The 19,300-nt window shown below is 58.0% G+C and overlaps 9 protein-coding genes across 9 annotated transcripts; 6 read left to right on the forward strand and 3 right to left on the reverse strand.

Annotated features, from left to right (window-relative positions):
- The first annotated feature begins 12 nt into the window (after window positions 1-12).
- SCHCODRAFT_02556849 (uncharacterized protein) lies at window positions 13-1,930 on the forward strand. Its single transcript, XM_003027166.3, has 2 exons — window positions 13-478; window positions 530-1,930. The coding sequence occupies exons 1-2, from the start codon at window positions 83-85 to the stop codon at window positions 1,829-1,831; spliced, it is 1,698 nt and encodes a 565-aa protein (XP_003027212.1). The 5' UTR covers window positions 13-82; the 3' UTR covers window positions 1,832-1,930.
- Window positions 1,931-2,172: 242 nt separating this feature from the next.
- SCHCODRAFT_02519573 (uncharacterized protein) lies at window positions 2,173-3,086 on the reverse strand (the record flags this gene model as incomplete). Its single annotated transcript, XM_003027343.2, has 4 exons — window positions 2,173-2,281; window positions 2,343-2,464; window positions 2,561-2,641; window positions 2,700-3,086. The coding sequence occupies 4 exons, from the start codon at window positions 3,084-3,086 to the stop codon at window positions 2,173-2,175; spliced, it is 699 nt and encodes a 232-aa protein (XP_003027389.2).
- Window positions 3,087-4,002: 916 nt separating this feature from the next.
- Window positions 4,003-6,108, reverse strand: SCHCODRAFT_02519372 (MFS general substrate transporter; the record flags this gene model as incomplete). The annotated part of the gene is made up of 12 exons (XM_003027344.1): window positions 4,003-4,190; window positions 4,251-4,436; window positions 4,491-4,554; window positions 4,609-4,793; window positions 4,852-4,945; window positions 4,998-5,437; window positions 5,487-5,536; window positions 5,584-5,653; window positions 5,700-5,747; window positions 5,800-5,862; window positions 5,915-5,947; window positions 5,994-6,108. 12 exons carry the CDS (start codon window positions 6,106-6,108, stop codon window positions 4,003-4,005), a joined length of 1,536 nt encoding a protein of 511 aa, XP_003027390.1.
- A 4,761-nt stretch (window positions 6,109-10,869) lies between these two features.
- Window positions 10,870-11,485, forward strand: SCHCODRAFT_02116292 (uncharacterized protein). Its single transcript, XM_050341842.1, has one exon. The coding sequence runs from the start codon at window positions 10,923-10,925 to the stop codon at window positions 11,430-11,432; it is 510 nt and encodes a 169-aa protein (XP_050197524.1). The 5' UTR covers window positions 10,870-10,922; the 3' UTR covers window positions 11,433-11,485.
- On the forward strand, window positions 11,122-12,186 carry SCHCODRAFT_02116266 (uncharacterized protein). The gene has a single exon (XM_050341840.1). It carries the CDS (start codon window positions 11,452-11,454, stop codon window positions 12,025-12,027), a length of 576 nt encoding a protein of 191 aa, XP_050197525.1. The 5' UTR covers window positions 11,122-11,451; the 3' UTR covers window positions 12,028-12,186.
- A 731-nt stretch (window positions 12,187-12,917) lies between these two features.
- SCHCODRAFT_02116286 (uncharacterized protein) lies at window positions 12,918-13,597 on the forward strand. The gene has a single exon (XM_050341841.1). It carries the CDS (start codon window positions 13,027-13,029, stop codon window positions 13,411-13,413), a length of 387 nt encoding a protein of 128 aa, XP_050197526.1. The 5' UTR covers window positions 12,918-13,026; the 3' UTR covers window positions 13,414-13,597.
- A 683-nt stretch (window positions 13,598-14,280) lies between these two features.
- SCHCODRAFT_02519333 (uncharacterized protein) lies at window positions 14,281-16,293 on the forward strand (the record flags this gene model as incomplete). The annotated part of the gene is made up of 6 exons (XM_003027167.2): window positions 14,281-14,549; window positions 14,591-15,617; window positions 15,669-15,816; window positions 15,870-16,026; window positions 16,107-16,202; window positions 16,257-16,293. 6 exons carry the CDS (start codon window positions 14,281-14,283, stop codon window positions 16,291-16,293), a joined length of 1,734 nt encoding a protein of 577 aa, XP_003027213.1.
- Window positions 16,294-16,940: 647 nt separating this feature from the next.
- Window positions 16,941-18,105, forward strand: SCHCODRAFT_02643530 (uncharacterized protein). The gene is made up of 4 exons (XM_003027168.2): window positions 16,941-17,366; window positions 17,423-17,503; window positions 17,634-17,755; window positions 17,808-18,105. Exons 1-4 carry the CDS (start codon window positions 16,992-16,994, stop codon window positions 17,914-17,916), a joined length of 687 nt encoding a protein of 228 aa, XP_003027214.1. The 5' UTR covers window positions 16,941-16,991; the 3' UTR covers window positions 17,917-18,105.
- A 44-nt stretch (window positions 18,106-18,149) lies between these two features.
- On the reverse strand, window positions 18,150-19,275 carry SCHCODRAFT_02593088 (uncharacterized protein; the record flags this gene model as incomplete). The annotated part of the gene is made up of 2 exons (XM_003027345.2): window positions 18,150-18,954; window positions 19,013-19,275. The coding sequence occupies 2 exons, from the start codon at window positions 19,273-19,275 to the stop codon at window positions 18,150-18,152; spliced, it is 1,068 nt and encodes a 355-aa protein (XP_003027391.1).
- Window positions 19,276-19,300: the final 25 nt, after the last annotated feature.

A 19,300-nucleotide genomic window follows, 5' to 3' on the forward strand; every position in this document is an offset into this window, starting at 1 on the left:
CATCACCATCACCTGCACTCAGACTGAGTGGCATTGACGTCGATCTCCTGCTACTCTCAGCTTTACCTCGTGCGCGGAAACCATGTCCTCTCCAGCGGCTCTGGCTCCTGCTCCTCCCACCTTGACTTCCGCTGCGACATCAAGCGCGCCAGCAACCCCTCCAAACTTTGAGGAAAGCTCGAAGCCACACGAACTCGAGGGACAGTCCGACACGACGAGCACTGACTCAGCTGGCGCCCGTCTTGTCTCTGTTTACGACATATTCCACCAGAAGGGTGGCAAAGCCGCGCACCTGCTGCCACTCGTCACGGCAAATCGCGCGGCCAGTGAAGTGGCGCGCGATGTGCTGTGGGAGAGGCAGTGGGAGCTGGCAAATCTACTCAGGACGATACCGCGCGTCGAGAGTGTCATTAAGGAAGGGTACTACTGGGTGTATGTCGGTCGAGGCAAAAGCTCACCGAGAGCCACCCCTAGAGTGGTACGTTATGTATTACTTTCTCAGCCAGCGATTCTCTGACATGCATCGCAGGTCCTGCACCTGCCGGCGCCTGCGACCCTTACAGACGCTGAATATGCTAGGTTCCACGACTACGCGCGGCGTATCAAGGTGTTTGATGATTTCTATGACTACTCGGAATGGAACCGGGCCAGATACATTATCGACAGCTCTCTCTGGAACGCTGTGCTTGTACGTGGGCCACTACTGCCGAACGTCTATGCGCTTGGCCAGAGAGGCGGTTTCAAATTGGCCTTCGACGATCGCTACCTCTGCACTGCTGTCACGGATGGGACCGAGCCTGGATCAGCGTCCTACCCTCCGTCTCCAGAGTTGAGCTTGATGGAGTACAACCACTTCGACGATCATTGCAAGAGACTGGCCACAATCGCACCGTTTGCGAACATTCGCTACCTATCGCTTGTACACGAGCAGGGCGATCCTTTCGAGCAGATCGTTCACTTACGCCAGCTTCCGAGCTTGGAAGAGTTGCATCTCACCAACTTCGAGCAGTCCAATCTGTCAAGCACCTCGCCAGCCCCCGCGGCAATCCCAGGATTCCAAGCTCTCCGTACGCTCGTAATTGGGGACCATAGGGGCAAGCTGAGTATGCGCGACGCGCGCATTGTCCTGCGTAGCATGTCTTCCCAGCCTCTCCGTCTTCGTACTTTCTCGTATCGCGACTTTGAGCAATTTGGAGAGGGAGAACAACTGGGGGCTCGACGCTTGTATCGCACGATGCGCGAACGCGTGGACAACGACACCCTCACCACACTGTCCATCTCGACCGGCAGCTACGGAAACATCCGCGCCTCCCGCCTCTTCGCTGATCTCTGCGCTTTCAAGAACGTGTCTCGCGCGGAGATCTACTTCAACCACGAGCTCGCCGACGTGGACGACACTCTGGATGTGCTCAGCGCCGCGTGGACGAAGCTTGAACATCTTACATTCGTGAATCGAGGGGTTGAACGTCCATTTGAAGAGGAATTCCCGCAGATGACCGGCCTGACTATGGAAGGCTTGGTTCCGCTCGCGCGACGGTGTCCGCACCTGAAGACGCTCACCGTCCCATACCTAGATGGGGAGGTTCCGGAACCCGTCTTTGTACCGGAGCGTGAGGTGCTGCGCGACCGTCGGCTGAAGATCGAGATGCGGTATGGAGGCGTGCCAGATGAGAAGGATGATTTGATACGCTTTCTGAACAGCGTGTTTCCCGCTCCGACGCTTCGCTTCATAGGGATGGACTATGGGCACTCGGGATCTGACGAGGCTGGGGAGTGGCGTGAGTTCTGGGACATGATGCAGAAGCGGGTGGCCAGGGGATCGGAGGCGTAGTCGTATTGCTTGCATAGCATCATCGTATGTAGACCTATGTGACTCTGAGACTTGAAGTCGTCTTTGGGAGGACCGGACTTGAGAAAGGCGTAGTACGGCAGCATGATGATTATGGGACTTAGCTCACTGTCTCTGAGACTGATGGATGATCCTGCCCGGTTAGGCAATGTCCCAAAAACACCATTATATCACGAAGGATACATAACACATAAAGTATGGAAGTCCAAACGAAAGGAGTCCGGAAGTCCATGCCATCCTAGCTACTCTGTGCCGCGAACCATCCGTCGGTCAATACCATCGACTGATTGGCTAATTCCTCCCTTGAACGGAGCCACCGTACCTCACGCGTAGTGCAGGAAGTCGTTGAAGTTCGTGTACGGGATGCTATCGCCCGTCTTGGTCCAGTCAAGGAGCGGCTGCCAGCCTTCCGAGACGAGCGTGTTGACGTCGCTGCAAAGGCGCGTTGATATCACCGACGTACGCAGGACGGACTGCTACTAGAGCAACTCACCTCGGCCAGTCGGCAGAGCCGATGTCGGAGAGCGTGCTGTAGATGAAGTCGATGAAGTTCTGCTGCGTGATGGGGCAGCCGTTGGGCTCCCAGGCACAGTCGCCGACGATGGACGCGTAGACCTGTGTGGGTTGAGTTAGCGAAGGGTAAGACGTGGCGCAGGTGACCAAAGCGCAAGTGACACGATGTGTGAGTAGAGAAGCACAAAAGAAACTCACGTTGTAGTCGAGGTTCGGCTGGTCAGCCTGACAAGCGATCTGCTGGTGACCGCAGGACGCCAATCCTTGTACGAGCTGGGGCTGTTGTTATTGGTTAGCCGCTTGTTGTCGTCGCGCAAAGCTTGGTAGAGGTACCCACCCAAACCTTGCGGTTGCTGACGGCGACCGCCACGCAAGCCTTGCTGCCCCACAGGTTGCCCGTCCCGCTCACGACACCGTCGTCGCCGGTGCACGCGTCCATGAGGTGCCCCTGGTACGGCTCGTAGTTCGCCCAACCATGCGCCGCGGCGTAGCAGTTTGCGCCGTTGTTGCAGGTCCCGGTCGTGGCGGGAGCAGACGCGGTCGTCACGGTGGAGGCAGCGACGGTGACCGGAGCCGCCGACGAGACGAAGCTCGACACACCCGTGGATGAGGGCGCCGGGCGCGAGGTGACAGAGGAAGACACGACGGGAGCGGAGGACGACTCAGCCTGAGGGGCCGCGAGGGCGGGAGTGTAGAGGAGGAAAGGAAGGAGGGATGAGAGCATGGAAAGCTTCATGGCTGGGAACGTTGACAGGAGAAGGATAAAGCGAATGTTAGCACTGGTCCGTGAATAGGGAGAGTACTGGGGGGGGGGCTGTCTTGAACATTCACAGTATATATATTCACCAAGCCTGGCCGTCACTGCCGCTGAGACCATCGATGTTCTATGCAGTTCCGATGTTCGCGGTAGAGTCATAAATCAGCGGGCACTGGGTCCGGCGGTGACATGTCGCGCCGCTTTTCAATTGAATACGGCGCCGTGTATGCATGCCTTGCTTAGAGCGGGATACAGTCTCCGTCGTTTCGAGGATCAGCAACAGCTAGGCGGTTATGGTTGCGTTGACTTTGCCATGGGTTCCCGCAGCCGCCACATACAGTCCGTCGGAGGGATAATCTCAGCGAAGGAAAGCACGTCGAAAGCACATGTTCGTTGTTCCAATGCGGTGAAAAGTCACCGCACCAAAGGGCCGAGGTATAGATCGTGTTGCTTGTAAGGATGGGTTCGAGTGTCGACCGTAACCGCCTTGTCAGATGCAAGCAGACAGTTCCCTGCCGCGGAGATACTGTAGCAAAAAGCGCAATACAGAGAAGACCACGTCGATGAAGGGATCGTACGAATGAAGGTCGTGGACAAGAGCAGAGGGTGATGGGTGGCTGTGTAGTTTAATTTTTCCCATGCAGCAGCCAACGAGCACGTGGGAGGTGGCCGTCTGGCGCCCCACTGCCAACGTTGAAGGCCATGCATTACACCAAAAATCAAGCGAAAGGACTTGAGTGAATCGAGCGGCCATTACAACACAGCAATGCACTCTATAGTTCATCGGACACAACCTCGTACGTAGGATCCTATATAATGATACAAGCAAAAGTACAGCCCAACTTCCCCCGAAATGAGATGCGCTTCACAGAGTGTAGCGGAACTAGAAGAGACGGTGAGCAATGTCGCAAAGTGTTAAAGATGGCTGACTCACATAGGGGTTCTCGAAGTCCGTAAGGTCCTTCTCGCCGTTGATCTTGCCAAGGCGCTCGCGCTCCTCGTCGGTGAGGCCATCGGTCGCTTGCGCACGATCACGGCGGCGGTTGCGAAGAACGAGAATTGTACGCCAAGCTGGTAGACGCAGTATGGTCAGACTCTTCCCATTTGCGTCGACGACTAGAAGCGACATACCGGCGATGATGACGATCTCCAAGCCAAAGCAGACGCAGCAGCCGATAACACCTGGCGTGTAGGTGGGCGCATCCTGTGTCTTGAAGATCTGAGATCCAACCATGTTTCCAACGCAGTACATCATGAAGGTCCAGGAGGACGTCAGGGTACGCTTCGTGCGGCCAGGAAGGTTGGAGATGATGAGGGCTAGGGCGGCAAATCAGTATGCTATCGGAGACAACGGCGTGGAAAGCTGCTTACTCCAGGCGAGGAACAGGGACAAGACGAAGGGGACGGTCATGTAGTACATTCCCCACTTGGCCCACTACGCGATGCGTCAGTGAGATTCTCGCGATACGAGGCTGCGGAGTGTACGGACCTTCGTGCCCTCCCGAGTAGGGATGAGCGCCATTCCGAGGAATCCGACGAGAGGCGGGATGGTGGCGGCGCCCATGATGTAAAGACGCAGGTTCTTCACCTTGCTAGTCACGACGCCGACGATAATGAAGATGATGACGGAGGTGACGCTGCGCGGGATACTGAGGAGGATAGTCTCCAGGTTGGCTGCAAGACGGTTTAGCGAACTGTCGAACAAGGTACAAGAAATAGAGGGGCGACGTACTGAAGCCTAGCTCGTTCACGATGATGGAGCCGAATGTCGTGAGACCACCATTCGGCACCGACGAGCAGAAGGCATTGAAGCCAGCGAGCCAAAACTGAGCGCGGACGTGAGTGGAATATAGAGGACTCCAGCAGAATGCAACGCACGCATGGGTCGATCAGACACTCCCTAGCCTGGTACCACTTCCACTCCTTCGTACCCGTGCGATCGTGCCCCGACTGGTTCTTCACAATGCGCGTGTTCGCCATCTTCCTCTCCTCCACACTCAGCCACGGAACCTCGCTCGGCGTCCCCAAAATGATCAAGCAGAGCAGCCCGACGACGATGGTGAAGCCGCCAAGGAAGTACGACATGTAGCGCCACGAATCAACCTCGGGGTGCTTGTGCTCGACGGTGCCGATACCGTAAAGCATGAGGTCGGCGAGGACTCCGAAGCCGGCGTTGGCGGACTGGAAGACGAGGGCGCGGGAGGCATGCTCGCGGCGGGTGTACCAGCTGCCGATGACGAGGACGAATCCGGGGGAGATGCAGCACTCGAAGAGGCCCTGGAGGGCGCGGAGGACGATGAGCTGCGTGAAGTTCTTGGCTATGGGGAGAGTCAGCGTCTAAAAAGTCGATCATGCGGGCCGACGCACCGAACCCGATGCAGAGGACGGTGATGCCCCAGCAGATCATGTAGATGGCCCTGCCTCTCGTGAGCACGCAATTAGGTGCAGGGATGGATACACGTACAGCGTCTTGCCCATCCGCCACCTCTGGAGCAGCAGGTTCGACGGGAATTCGAAGCACATGTACGTGATGTCTGGTGATCATGAGCGCTAATCTTGAATCAATGCGAGGGTACGCACAGAAGATAGTCGTGAGCCATGAGTATTGCCGACCAACGAGACCGGTGTCTGTGTTTTGTTAAGCACGCTGTTCGCATACGGAGCAGACACATGAGCAGACCTTCACGCAGGCCGAAAGTAGCCATGGTGCCGAGCGCAGTCTTGTCGGTCTGCTGGATGCCATCTAATCGCGGCGTCAGTGTGGTCCTCAAGATCGGCAAGGGTGGCTGACTTACAGCAAAGCCACATCAACGGGAGCAGGTACCAGTCTGGCTCGACGTAAGACTTAGTAGCAGCAAAGTGACATGCACGTACCGATCTTCCTCTTCAGCTTGCCATACTGCTCCTTCGTGTACTCGGAGTCGATGACCACTACGCGTGAACGTGAGCAGCTGTCATCTAGGTCTCCAGCGGATACACGAACCTTCATCGTCGTCCGACTCGACTGCGTACACATCCGCTGCGACCGTCTTCTCCAGCTCAGGCTTGTCGTCGCCATAGGACGCCTTCTCGTCGAGGGTGGGACGCGAGTCGACTGCCGAAGACATGACGAGGGAGAGCAACCGTGCAGGGGCCGCGAAGCTGGGGAGGCCATTCAAACGCTCCACCGCTTATAATGCGAGCGCGTTATCGGCGCGGACCGTGCTATCGCACGCATCCTTTCTAGCGTGGCAGATTCTGATAAGCGCCCCCTGCTATGGCGTAGTCCGCAGAACGGAGAGCGGAGGTCGCCAAGAGTCTGCAGAAGGATCGCCGCGGCTATAGCGTGATAAGATTGTGGCAAGGGCGTCCTTGTCGGGCAGGGAGGGCGGCAAGTCTTGCCTGTCAGTATCTTCTTGGGCGACTCTGCAAGGGCGCAAAGACAGGATGTACCTTTCACCGGATATGCAGATAAGCCAGAAAGGTACTGGAGGAAGATAGGCTACCTCCCGCGCCCTCAGCTTGCACAACGCACGAGACAGCGCCGCAACCATGCATCCTATCGAGGGCTTTCTCCTGGACGCGCCAACGCTCGGCCATTGATGCCAAGATTCGGATGGCCTTGTATACCATGGATCAGTAGGTTTTGAGGCGATACAAGGAGAATAACATACCAATCGTGAGCAACCTCGAGAAAGTTCAAGTTCAGGACGGGCTGCGACTGACGATTATGACGCTGTCACGTGAGAGGGACCTACAAGCGCCGCCACGGACCAATAGAAGATCACACCGTTGAGCTGAAGCGAGTATAAACATTGAGACCTGTCCCTATGTGTTTCCTGGTCCATACGTATGTAGTATACACTGTTGTCATGGTGGCATATTCCTTCCTTCATAGATAGGTCAGTAAATTCAAACAAGAGATAAGTAGGTGTCGCAAAAGATTCGGTCAACGGTCCATGAAAAGCGGTTCAACCGCCAAAGCTTCTATCCTAGGACGCTACTCAGTCAGGGTCAAGGTTTACGAAGCACAACACATACATCTAGTACTCCGAGACAGACGACGAGGACGCCGCGTACCCGGCCGACGACGCTGACCGCGGTATATGCACACCACGCGGTATAACGGGCGCTTGCGAGTTCGGTGGCACCTGCGCGATGCGCGAGCCGGTCCTCGCTGCATGGGCGTTCGCAACTGCCTGCACCGCGAGTGGAAGGCCAGGGACGGGCGGAACACTCGGTACTGGCACAGGACGCTCCTTCTTCCTCGCCGAGCTGGAGCTTTGCTGAGATGGTCGAGACGAGCTAGAGGCCTGAGACGACCTGGTGGATGCCGTCGTAGGCTGTGGCGTCCGCGAAGCGGAGCTGGACGGTCTGGTCGCCTTGGGTGTACTAGAGCGCGCACTAGGGGTCGACGATCGCGCAGTTGAAGGCGTCTTCGCACGAGCAGCAGGTGTCGATGAGCGACTCGATGTTGATGGCGCTTCTGCCCGACGAGGGGTCGGCGCGGCAACACTTGGCGTCTTGCTCCTTCCCTGCGAGCGACTGCTGTCTTCCATCGCACGCGAGGGACCCGGCGTCGACGTAGACTGATGGCCGTCTGAGGAAGCAGACGAATGTGGCATGAAGCGGTCCAACATGTCCTGCGTGATGCGCTGGTACGACGTCGTGATCTCTGTTCCATCATCGAGCAGGCGAGACTTCGTCTTCCCCGTCTGGTCCTGAGCACGCGAGGCGCGTGAGTCGGGACGATCCTGGCGCGGTCGAAGAGTCGTCTTCTCTGACCGCGAAGTAGACTTGTCGGTCCGACTCTGCGACTTGTCCGAACGGCTCTTGTCTGACCGGCCATGGGACCTCTCCGATACTGGGGCGGGAGACTCGGTGCGATGCGCGGAGATCGACGACGTGGACTGGTCCATGGTGTAAGAGTACCACTCGACTTCGCTCTCCGTCTTCGAGGGCTTCGACTTGTGCTTGCTGACCGGCGTCTTCGAGCGCGAGGGCGATTCGACCAGAGCAGGAGTCTTGGACCGGCTCGACGAAGAAGCGGGAGTCTTTGGTCGCAACACAGAAGGCGTCTTCGGACGACTTACGCTGGCGTTGGACTCAGATGTTGCGCTTGATGGCATGGGGGCAACAGGCCTCGGTGGCAACTTGGAGTACGATTGCGAAGAGTACTCCGAGTCGACGTCCGTCGCGCCGCCTGCCCGAGATCCCGTGCTCGACTCCTGCGCATGTGAGTACGTGGTATAGCCATGGGTAGAAAGGGATGTGTGAGGGATGACTGGCTTCGAGGGTTTGGAGTTCGACGACGTTGGCACCCGGTCGCGGGCCCCCTTCGTATTCGCAACGGTCGGCGTCCGCGAGCGCATATTGTCTTCGACAATAATCGACTTCGCTGAGCGCTTGCCCTTGCCATCATCGATGGACAGCCCGCTGTCCGTCAAAGGCTCATAGCCCGTGTCCGTACTCGAACTGGATTGCGGCGTCACCTGCGGTTGTTTGCCCTTCTGCGCGGAAGCCGTCGTCGGCTTCTGCGGAGACGGCGGGACCTGCCTCCGCGGATGCAGGACGATATCGCTCTCGTCGTCCGAGCTCACAAGCGTCTGCAGCTCCTCCCCGTACTTCGATTTGTAGTAGTCTCGCTGCGCCGCTGCTCGCGAAGGCGTCGACTGCACAGACGACGCCTTCGATGGCGCGGGCTGCATCTTCGTCGGCGGCGTCTGCAGCGCCGGCCGCTGCGGCTTGCTCGGCGCCGACTTCTGCACGACGGGTGTCGGGCTGGTCACCCGCGCGGGCGCCTGCAGGCCGACATCACCCGGGAGCCAGCGATCGAAAGCGCCGCTGTCCCGCCAGTCGCCCTCGGAGGGCCCACTGCCTCTCGTCGAGGATCGGCCGGAGAAGACTGTCTGCGGGCGGGCGACGAAGAGGTGCCCAAACCCCAACTCCGTGCTGCCAGAGTTCTCGCGCACCAGCTCCTTCTCGCGCGGACGCGGCGATCGATCCGTCAGCGGCGTTGTCTCAGGGGTCTCGAGAGAGCTCGTGGAAGGCATAGACGATGGTCCTGTGAGGCGCGGGGTGGAAGGCGGGAGGTCGCTGCTGGAAGAGCTGCTGCCAGGAGCGTCGCGGGACATGCTCTGTGCATCACTGAACAGTGAATCGCTGCTTGGTATAGTGCGCGGAGTCTGGTTCATCGTGCTGTGGCTGGGGATGCTCTTGAGCGCACAAAGGCTACTCGGCATACTCTCCGTGAAGCTGATCCTAGCAGCACTTGAGGCGACCGTCGCATTCGAGCGCATCGCTTGCCGCCTGAAGACCTCGTCGGTATCGGTCATGGACCGCTGTTCGCGCGGGTCGATGTCGCTGTGTCCAGGCATGCCCACAGAAGACAAATGCTCGGCGCTTTCCTCCTCAATGATAGACAGCGTCCTGTTGCCGTACCAGCCCTCATAGTACGCGCGCTCGTCATCCATAGGCGGCGGACCATATGCTGGGTCGTAGGGCGCGCCGTAAGGGTAAGGATGGGCGGGATAGGGATGGGGCATGCCCGGAAAGCCATACGGCGCCTCAGGCCCGTCGTCCTCAGGATCCGACGCATCATATCCCCGTTCCTGCAGCTGGCGCATCCGCGCCTCATAATCCGGGAACGCGCTGCGAAGCCGCGCCCAATCCTCCGGCGAGTATGTGACGAACTCTGGCGAGCCGCCGGGATAGCCCAAGGATGCCGAGTGCCGCCTCGCCTCCTCGTATGACTCGTCCATGTACGACGACGTGGCGCTGCTGCTTGTGAAAGACTCCCAGTCGCCGTTCGGCTTCATGCGTTCCCATTGGCCGTTGGGTTTCTGGCGCTCCCAGGCGACGGTGGGATGGCCGTGCGGGAAGGGGGCAGGAGGCGCGTCCTGGATGTCTTTGGCAGGCACGGACGGTGGTATGACGCGATCAGGGAACCTCGACTGGAGGGAAGGCGCTCGATACATCTCCGCCTCTCGCCCGTATGCGTCATTCTGGGGCTCATGCGCGGCTACCCCGGCGTACGCTCCCTCGTCCGGATAGATGTCCCTCTCGCGCCCGTGCGAGTCCAGAATAGTCGTGGGGTATCTCTTTTGGGGCTCATGCATCGCGTACGTCTCCGACGTGCTCGAGGTCGTAGAGAGGTCGGATGTAGACTGGACCTGCTCCATCGACGAATTGACGCGCTCGCTGAAGGACGGGAGATGCTCGCGAGACGACGAAAGATGCTCGCGGGATGACGACAAGTGCTCGCGAGAGGACGAAAGGTGTTCACTGGACGGCGGTCCTCGATCATGCGTGGAGAGACGCTCTGAGGATGGACGCCGCTCGCAGAGAGAAGGCGCGGCATTCGTTGGCTTCGCCGTCGATGGAAGTGTAGCGGTCGAGGATGAGTTGAGGCTGGGGTCGCTTGGGGTATGCATGCTCGGATCGGTGGAGGGAGGGATATCGGATTCGTGTATGCTCGCGCGGGGGTCATCGTCGTCTACGTCTGCTTCGAGAGCAGCGAAGGCGCCGAAGGCTGCATACCTACGTAGATAACGTTACTAATGTCCTACTTCAACACATAGCTGAAGAAGACACACCTGCCACCGCCCGGAGCACGGCCAACGAAGTGAGCATAGGGCATCTGGTCCGTCAGACGATCTGCCCAAGAGATGTACTTGTCTCCAACGTCAAGCGCTGACTCATCCGTGGTGTGCGTATCTGGATCGTAAGGGTCAGTACACGAGCGTCGGTCCCGAGAACGCGACTTGCTCACCCGCATTAGATACAAAGCTGTCCCTGGGTCGAGGACCGCGAGGATTGGGGGAAATGAAGATGTTGGACGCCGAGGACGCCGAGCTCGCCGTGGACAGCCGGCGGGCAAGCGCAGCCGGCAGAGGCGGTACAGGCGGTGCGCCCCGCGAGTTGATCGACGTTCGCGCATTCGTGAAGCTCGTCTTCGGCGTCGCGTACGGCGTATTCGACGACGACCCCGAGGACGACACGCTGCTCTGCGACGGCTGCGGCTGCAGGTGCGAGCTCGCCCCCGTGCCAAAGGTTGACGTCGACGGTTGCCTCGCGGCCCGCTCTTTCTCCACCTCGGACAGGCGCAGGCCAAGCTCGTTGTCTGCTGGCGGCTCGGGTACGTCATCTGAGGGTAACGGGTCTAGTCGACGTGGCTCCGAGCTGGCGCTAGTCGTCTCTCGCGAATGGAGGGCGCCGAACTCGTCGACGACGGAGCTCGCCCTGGAGTCGACGGAGCCGCGGGAGCGATACGCCGCATATTGGCCTCCGGAGGCACGACTATCGACGGAGCCCCTTGGGCGGAACCAGGTCTGATCGATGGACCCGCGGTACGATGAAGGGCGTGTGCCCCGGGATGAAATGCTGCGCAACACGCGTTAGCTGCATGGCTGGGTGCCTCGTGTCATGGGGATGCGCACCTGTCGAACGGGGTGTAGTGGTATCTGGACTGATAATGGTCGCCTACGTCCAACGCAGACTCGTCGGTCGTACGAGAGACGAAGCTGGCGACGGAGTATGCTGGTGTGGGAGGTGCCTGCGAGCTGGAGACAGGGCGCTGGTAGTAGCTCGGGCCGGGGGAGGGAGTGGAGGTGTAGAGCGAGTCCGGGGAACGCTGCTTCTGAACAGGCTCTTCCGGGTATTCTGGCGATCCGGAGGTACGTCTGGCTTCCGATGGGCCGGAAGAGGGGGGCGGGTGATGAGCAGACGACCCTGCGTTGCCCATGTCAGTGGTGAGAGGCTGTCGGCAAGAGTGAGAGCGCACCTGCACCGATCAGGTTCATGCCAGCCCCCACGCCTGCCATGCGGCCCGCCATCATGTCTAAGCTTGGCAAGTCGAAGGCGGCCACGGCGTCGTCATCGATATCCGACGAGTTCGAGTCGTTGTCGTTCTCGTACGCGTCTTCGTTGATGATCGGCCGGGAGGGGGCGATGGTGTATGTGCCTGAGGCGCGCGCCTTTCCGTCAAGCAACTCGGCCAGGGAGGGAAGTTGTAGGCGCTGAACAGCTTCGTCATCGATATCGGAAGAGCCCGAGTCGTCGTCAAAGTCTTCGTAAACGGTTGAGGGGGAACGGTCGGAAACCCGAATGACAGTGGGAAGGGGAGGGGGAGGGGGCATGTTATCGTTCTTGCGAGGCAGAGACACGCGCGTGTAGGCAGTCTAGATCCAAATGTCTTGTCAGCCGAGGTGCCAATGTGGTGAGATAGTGGCGACGCACCCTGTAGCTACTGCTGGTCGTGCTCTCGTCATCGCTCTGAACTTCCAACCATCCTTCTTCGGTAGCCGATGCCGTCATCACAGGAGGGGGATCTTGGAGTTCTGTTGCAGAGGAGCTACAGGGGACGTTCGAAGAGGGTTGTCAGCTGCTAGATAGAAGTAAGAAGAGAGAACGACACGTTACCCAATATGTGGCGAGCCAACAACTCCTGTTCAAACCAGCAAAACGCGTACTTCTCTCAGTTCCGTATCGGCCACAGGCCACCCTCAGTGCGACGGAACAGTCTGTAGCCTCCTCCTGCAAGTAACGATTGCAGATATGCACTGTCAAGCGCGTCAGCATCCCCTGTAGCACCGCAGAAGTCGTTGACGCGCCGTAGCCGCCGAGGGGATCGTTGCTGCGCCTGTGTACAAGCGAAGACGCAACACGGTGCAGGCCAGCCGGAAGTCACTCGAGCGTCTCTACGAGTGCTTCAGTGCTCGTTCTGAGGGAGAACGTGAGGACCACTGACGAAGAATGAGGAAACCCGGGTGGAGGTCCGGAGCAAGCGCGATTCGAACGTGAGTCACTGTTTGGCCGTGTATACTGGCCATTGTTCCTTCGCCAGCAAACATGGCATTGGCAATAGATTAAGTACTTCGAAGCTCCATGCGCCATATCTGACGTATTATCGCGCCTTCATTCCCGCAAGATGAGAGACAATCACACAGGAAGAGGGAAAATAAGAAGCGCTCATGAACATCAAGCCTGCGCGAGCGACGATGACAGACCAGCGCAAAGAAAGCTACTACCCTTCAGTGCTGCTATTGAGGCGCGGCGCCTATCATGCCCTCCCATGTACTCACAGATTTCTTCTATGTCAGCGGATCTCATGGCAGTCGGCCGTCAAATACATACCTTCGTCCTCTTGTGTGGCACAATCTTGGTTCTCGAGGACGAGGCGATGCGTCTCAACTGCCCAGCCCAGCGTCGGAAGGGGGACGAGCCAGAGTGCGGACGCCTCTCGTGCAACCACTGCAAGGTTCATTCTCATTGTGGGTGGAGCACAATGACCTACGACTGGCAAGCCGGTAAGTAATTCGTCATACTCCTCGTCTCTAGTCGGCCAATGCGCACCAGCAACGCTACAGAGGCCGTTCAATGATCGGAGGAGACTAACTACGCCTCGCGCGTATTGTACTCGTGCTTGTGAAAAAAAAAGGGCGGACGGCATTAATATGTACTAGAGATCTGTCGAACGCATCAAGCCACCTCGTAAAGGTGTCGCTTACCTCGAATTCAAGATGGCGCACAAAAACATCTCAATTTCGGACGGTCATCTGGCAGCACCATAACATCAAAGCCATCGTATTTTGCTGCTCCTTCCGCCTGAGGGAGACTAGGTATTTCGGGAACGACCGTGGTATGTTGTACGGGGGCCGACGAAGAGGCAGGTTTTCGCTCATAATCAGACTGCCGTCCTTATACGACCATAAGCCATCCAACCTGACGAGCGGCTTGGTAGAACTTGAGTTCAGCGGCTTGGCATCACTTGAATAATGAAGAGAAGTCGCTACCAGTGCTCGTAAATTGCTGCCGCCGCTAGTTTTCCTCCGCTCCGCGGAATCAGATGCGCTTCAGAGCTTTCGAGTGGCGCAGGAGCGGACTTTGTGGCCTTTGTCAACGCGGGCTTCAGAAGTAGTGAGGTAGATCGTACAGTTCCGTCGACATGATGAGAAGGAAGGCAACTGATCAGTCAGTTCAAGTGGATAGTTGTTGAACCTGGGTGTGGGAGTTGACAAGAACTCGTATCGCCACAAACGTTTCGGCCAATGCCGAAACGACTTCAGGGGCGCCACAAACGCTGAGTCCGCCTTGTCCGCTGTCGCATCATCAACTTGCACCTCGTAGCCATCTCTGCCGGTATTGTGTATGAGATGTCCTACCCATGGGCCAGGTAAGCCGCATGCAGCCGCAGACCTGGTCGTTGCTCACGAATATCAGCGTGAAGGTTGGTGTATATCATGGCGACCTTTCCGCACGCAGCAGACACCTCCATCACTTCTGTCTGAAGATCAACTCTATCAAAGACGCCGCACACGGCGCACACGATGCTGATGTCTATAAACGAGCTCAATCCCACGTCGACGGCCTGCTTGCGCTTCATCGCAAGCGTCCGGATCTTCTGACGTCCTTCATCCGACTCAATCCCCTAGTCAACAAGAGCTGTCCTATGTGGACTGCATGACGTCCTCATTCGGATGTGACGTGTGCAGTGCGCTGCTTGCCACTCTAAGCCTCCGCATGTTTGCCTGCCTGCCAAATATGTCCCAACTCTGGACGCTCGACGACAGCATCTGGACCTACGTCTTCCTCTGGATAGAGTACTTCCTCCCGATCAATCATCCTTACGAGGAAAAGGCTATCGCCACCCTGTTGGACAAAGATTACAATGTTCTTTCCTCGATCCTCGCCTTGATCTCCACCGCCTTCAGCCTCTTCCGCAGCCCACGTCCCCCTATCCGAAACATCATGCTCGAGAGAGAGTACTTCGCGCCAAGGACCTTCATCAAAATCTGGCTCAATGGGCCCTTGTTGATGAACGGCGCTGAGATAGATCGCGGTATGATGATGTTTTACGGGCTCGACTTCATGCACGAATACATCGTGCGCCACGACGATAGCGCCGTCCGCGCATTGCTCATCGAAGAAATTCTCAAGATCACCAAATCCCGCCCCGGTCGCGTTTTCGGAAAGAGCTGGCTGGCCTGGCACCACAGGTGCCTCGATCTATTCCACCCTCTTAGCGACGAGAGACACTGGGACAAGCAACTTGAGTTGGGAAGCGCACTCGCCGATGTACCCGCACTGGGTGCAAGCGATTGCCCTCGGGAGATGATACGCTGCTTAATAAGCAACATAAAGTGGGCCATCTCGGACGAGCGCTTGAAGACCGCTGTCGGCAACTACAAGCTGATGCACAAGCTCTTCGTGTTGTCGAAAGACGACAGGCTTATACGGACCGCGATTAGGTACGATCTGCTGTCGCTACCTAGCAATCTGCGGGCCGCTTCACAAGAGCACGCCGTCGACACCAACGCCGTACTCGACATTATGGGAGGATCGCTCGTCTCGCCGCGAGCCTTACGCGAGTTCCATCGCTCGTATTCGCGGATACAAGGCTTGGTTCCTAGGCCACAATTAGGCAGGAAGGAGATGGACCTGGTTGCATTGTGCGCCAAGCGACTGTCCCTAGTGAACCGCAGGAAGTGGGCGCTACAACAGAAGTGCTGTAGGAACCGTGTACGCCTCCAATCTTCACGATCTTCATCAATTGACGGCCTTTCTTGCCAGTGCTCGAACAGGCTTTCGACGTATAACACCGCCAAGCTCCGCGCTTGTCTATGCGGAGAAGCGCTGTACTGCTCCTCAGGATGCCAGCGAGCGCACTGGGTAGAGGGCAAGCATCGTCAAGTCTGCCCGTATAAAGCCAATCCAGCAGGTACTTTAAGTCTCTGATGCGTGCCTATGCTCCTTCCTGAGCTCTATCCATAGATATCCTCCCGGCGAAACAATACGCGTTTCTCGTATCCATCGCGCACGCCAGCTTGGTGCAGGGCTTTTCGGATATCCAGTCGAAGTTACTGCGTCACGAAGACTCATTTCGTGCGGCGATACCGCTAGATTTGGATCTGACGCGAGGCGAACCTCGGTGGGCAAGGTCTCTTGACTCAGCGGATTCTTTTTCTTGGGCGCCAAAGACCTATCTCGTTACCGTTAAGTTTCTACAAGGGGGCCGCCAATGCACACGGTCTACCAACTTCTTCCCCGCCTGGACGGTGGAACCATTCTCGGTGCCGTTTTGGCCGCTCTCGTGTCAATGCTTCAGTAAGCCTTATATCCTTGTAACATCTTCCCACAGGTCGACTAACTGCGCTACAGTGACGGGTTCGGAATAAAGTCGGTCTGGTACCCTTAGTAGAAGTGTCCCCGCAGTCTTGGTGACTGTCGGTGGGCGCTTACTACTAACTAGTAGGGCACCTGTTCTCCACGTGCTCGCCACCTGCCGCATGAAATTCACTCGAATCACTCAGCCACCTCTCACAGCTCTGTATTGTCGGTCGTCAACTAGCTTTACGTCTCATCTCTTCCGTCTGTTCACAACATATCGGCGCCAGGAACACGCCTGTATAGTCACGACGGCAACATAGTAGTCAATACAGCAATACGGCACAAGTGCCTCGCCCCTTTCAGACGGTGTCCTTTCACCGCGTTCCAACAGCGGGCATGCGATCGCGACATGCGCTTTCCTCTTCTTCATGAGCTGTTGACGATGGCGGCGCAAACCCATGAGGCCGTCATTATCGCAGCCATCGCCGCACATCAACTGTCGATCCCTGAAACAACGGGAACCACATCCCGTTACGAACAAGGTATGCATTCACGGCGCCTTCGTGCATTCAAGGGCGGCACCTGACGTCGTTTCCAGGACCAGTGCCCGCTGATCGAAGGCAACAGTATATTCATTGGCCTCCGACGGGGACCTGAGTCTCGGCAGCAGCATCGGGAGTATATATACGTCGGAACGTCGAGATCGCTTTCCCCATTTCTCCCTCGACTCACGGATCCGTGCCCGCCCTATCCACCTCTCTTTTGCGTCCCTTCGACATCACCACCATGAAGCTCGTCGCTCTCTCCGCTCTGCTTCCCTTCCTCCTCTATACCCCTGCCCTCGCAGCGCCCGCCGAGTCGGTTACGGACGCCCTTCCCGCCACCGTCACGGACGCCCTTCCTGCTACCGTCACCGATGCCCTCCCCGCCACGGTGGCCCCCACCACGACCGCCTCCGCTCCCGATGCTTATGAGACCTGCGACAACGCCTCGAACTGCTACGGCGCGGTCCACGGCTGGGGCAGCTTCATCGACTACGAGCCGTATCAGGCCAACCTCATGGGCGCGTGCACGAACGACACGTCTGTGACGGACGGCGCGGGCAACCTTTGGGGCAGCAAGGCGTGCGTCGCAGTCGCGGTGAGCTACCAGAAGATCTGGGTGAGTGGGCGAGAGAGAGGTTGTGTCGGGGATGAGATGCTCACAGGTTGCGGTAGCCCCAGCAAGTCCACGGCATGGCGACCTGCGGGCATCAGCAGATCGCGTGCGAGGCTGACCAGCCGAGCTTGGACTACAACGTGAGTGTCATCTTCCTACATCTCCTTGGGCAAGACACCTTTCTGCATGGCGCATGCGCTGTCCGCATGCGAGGTCCACGCGCTGTGAGCCCTCAGCCTTTGACGGCTTGAACTGATGATCCTTACCAAGATTTACGCCTCCATCGTCGGTGACTGCGCCTGGCAGCCCAACGGCTGCCCCATCACGCAGCAGAACTTCATCGACTTCGTCTACAGCACTCTCACCGAGATCGGGTCCGCGGACTGGCCGAGGTATGTCGTTGGCTCTCGTACTGTCTTCTTCGAGGCTCACTCTCCCTCCCAGCGACGTCAACAAGCTCATCTCCGAGGGCTGGCAGCCGCTGCTCGACTGGGCGCAGACGGGCGACAGCATCCCGTACACCAACTTCAACGACTTCCTGCACTATGCGTGAGGTGGACGATTCAGCGGCAGACAGGCGGCGCCGCGATCAGCATTGGCGTGGTTGTCCGCTGTAGTGGTCCGCACTCTTACGCGAACTTTTTCCTCGTTCTTCCTTTGTATCGGACAGTGCGGCGTGTGGTATATACCGATTGTTCATCTGTGGGCAATGTAATGGTCTATAAGTGGGTTATGTCGGAGCTTGAATGCCGCGAGTTGAAAGACAAGCTACATAGAACTTCCCCTTCAAAAGATATTCCTGACCGACGCGCTTGTAACGACCGTTGCCTCGACCACAGCAGCTTTCGCGCCTAAATCCTTCGCCTTCATGACCTCCAGCTCCGTCCACCCCGACACGCCAAATATCTCCGGTAGTGCGCCCCAGAACTCTTGCCGCAGCCTCTCGTGCCGCTCAATAAAGTTCATCGTGCAGTTCGCGCACATATCGCATGTCTTCCCAAGCAACCAGTTGGGCTCTAGGATCGCGAGGCAGCGGTATGAGGGTGTGGTGAGTTCCTGCTTGCATGTTTTCCGAAGGTACGCGGCACACCGGCCGTTCGAGAGGGCACACCCTCTGGTCTTCTGCGAGGGGCGGTAGATCGCAAAGATAGAGTTTGCGGGCATAGACACCGGCTCGGGACAGAGATCGGCGTCGAACATGAGGACGATGAAGCGCGTCCAGAGGACGCGGTACTGCTCGCGCATGGACCACGCGGAGTGGCGCGTCTGGGTGTCGAACTCGAGGCGCAGGGTGTCTGACGCGGGAACGTCGGCTGTGAACTGCTTCGCATCTGCGTGCACCCAGCTGAGCATCGCGAACGGCACAAGCCACAGCGCCTGCGTCTCTGTCGCGACGTCAAAGATCATAGCAGCCTCAGCTGAGGGCCTGATCTCGCGCGCTCCGGCGTCGAATCCCGAAAGGGTGGTGGGATATGAATCAGCTAGATACTGCAGTGTCCTCTGACGGAGAGACGGAGCGTCATACTTGTGGCTGAGCCTCAGGATACCGGCAGTATGTCTGGCGCTTGGCTTAGCAGAGATGCCATGTAAGCTAAAGTAAGTGTAGTTGTGAGTGTTAACACGATGGGAGCCAGCATGACAGTACGCACAAAGGATCAAACAGCGTGCGCAGGAATGCCTCAACCTCGACCGGATCGTCCTGAAGTTCGACAACGGGGCACCCCTCGTAGCTCTCAAGTCCACTGTTAGGCATACTGAGGATATCGCCGAGGGCCTTCGCTCGTTTCCCGAGCTGTGAAGGTGACACGCGGATCAGGCGATCCCCGGCTCGAATGACGAGAGAGTCACTCTCAAACCAGAGGTCAGGGACCTTCTGCGGCTCAGATGCGGGAGAAAGCGCCGTGCCACTCATATTTGTGGCGAGGGACGACGTCAAG

The sequence above is a fragment of the Schizophyllum commune genome (assembly GCF_000143185.2).
Source record: "Schizophyllum commune H4-8 unplaced genomic scaffold SCHCOscaffold_14, whole genome shotgun sequence".
In the NCBI taxonomy this organism is placed as follows: Eukaryota; Fungi; Basidiomycota; class Agaricomycetes; order Agaricales; family Schizophyllaceae; genus Schizophyllum; species Schizophyllum commune.

What these genes read in the sequence shown, in the direction of transcription:
- SCHCODRAFT_02556849 (XM_003027166.3), top strand. Translation starts at nt 83, where the DNA reads ATGTCCTCTCCAGCGGCTCTGGCTCCTGCTCCTCCCACCTTGACTTCC. An exon ending in CGAGAGCCACCCCTAGAGTG is followed by an intron (nt 479 to 529) that starts GTACGTTATGTA and finishes CATGCATCGCAG; the next exon opens with GTCCTGCACCTGCCGGCGCC.
- SCHCODRAFT_02116292 (XM_050341842.1), top strand. Translation starts at nt 10,923, where the DNA reads ATGAAGATGTTGGACGCCGAGGACGCCGAGCTCGCCGTGGACAGCCGG.
- SCHCODRAFT_02116266 (XM_050341840.1), top strand. Translation starts at nt 11,452, where the DNA reads ATGAAGGGCGTGTGCCCCGGGATGAAATGCTGCGCAACACGCGTTAGC.
- SCHCODRAFT_02116286 (XM_050341841.1), top strand. Translation starts at nt 13,027, where the DNA reads ATGAGAGACAATCACACAGGAAGAGGGAAAATAAGAAGCGCTCATGAA.
- SCHCODRAFT_02643530 (XM_003027168.2), top strand. Translation starts at nt 16,992, where the DNA reads ATGAAGCTCGTCGCTCTCTCCGCTCTGCTTCCCTTCCTCCTCTATACC. An exon ending in TGAGCTACCAGAAGATCTGG is followed by an intron (nt 17,367 to 17,422) that starts GTGAGTGGGCGA and finishes AGGTTGCGGTAG; the next exon opens with CCCCAGCAAGTCCACGGCAT. An exon ending in GGGTCCGCGGACTGGCCGAG is followed by an intron (nt 17,756 to 17,807) that starts GTATGTCGTTGG and finishes TCTCCCTCCCAG; the next exon opens with CGACGTCAACAAGCTCATCT.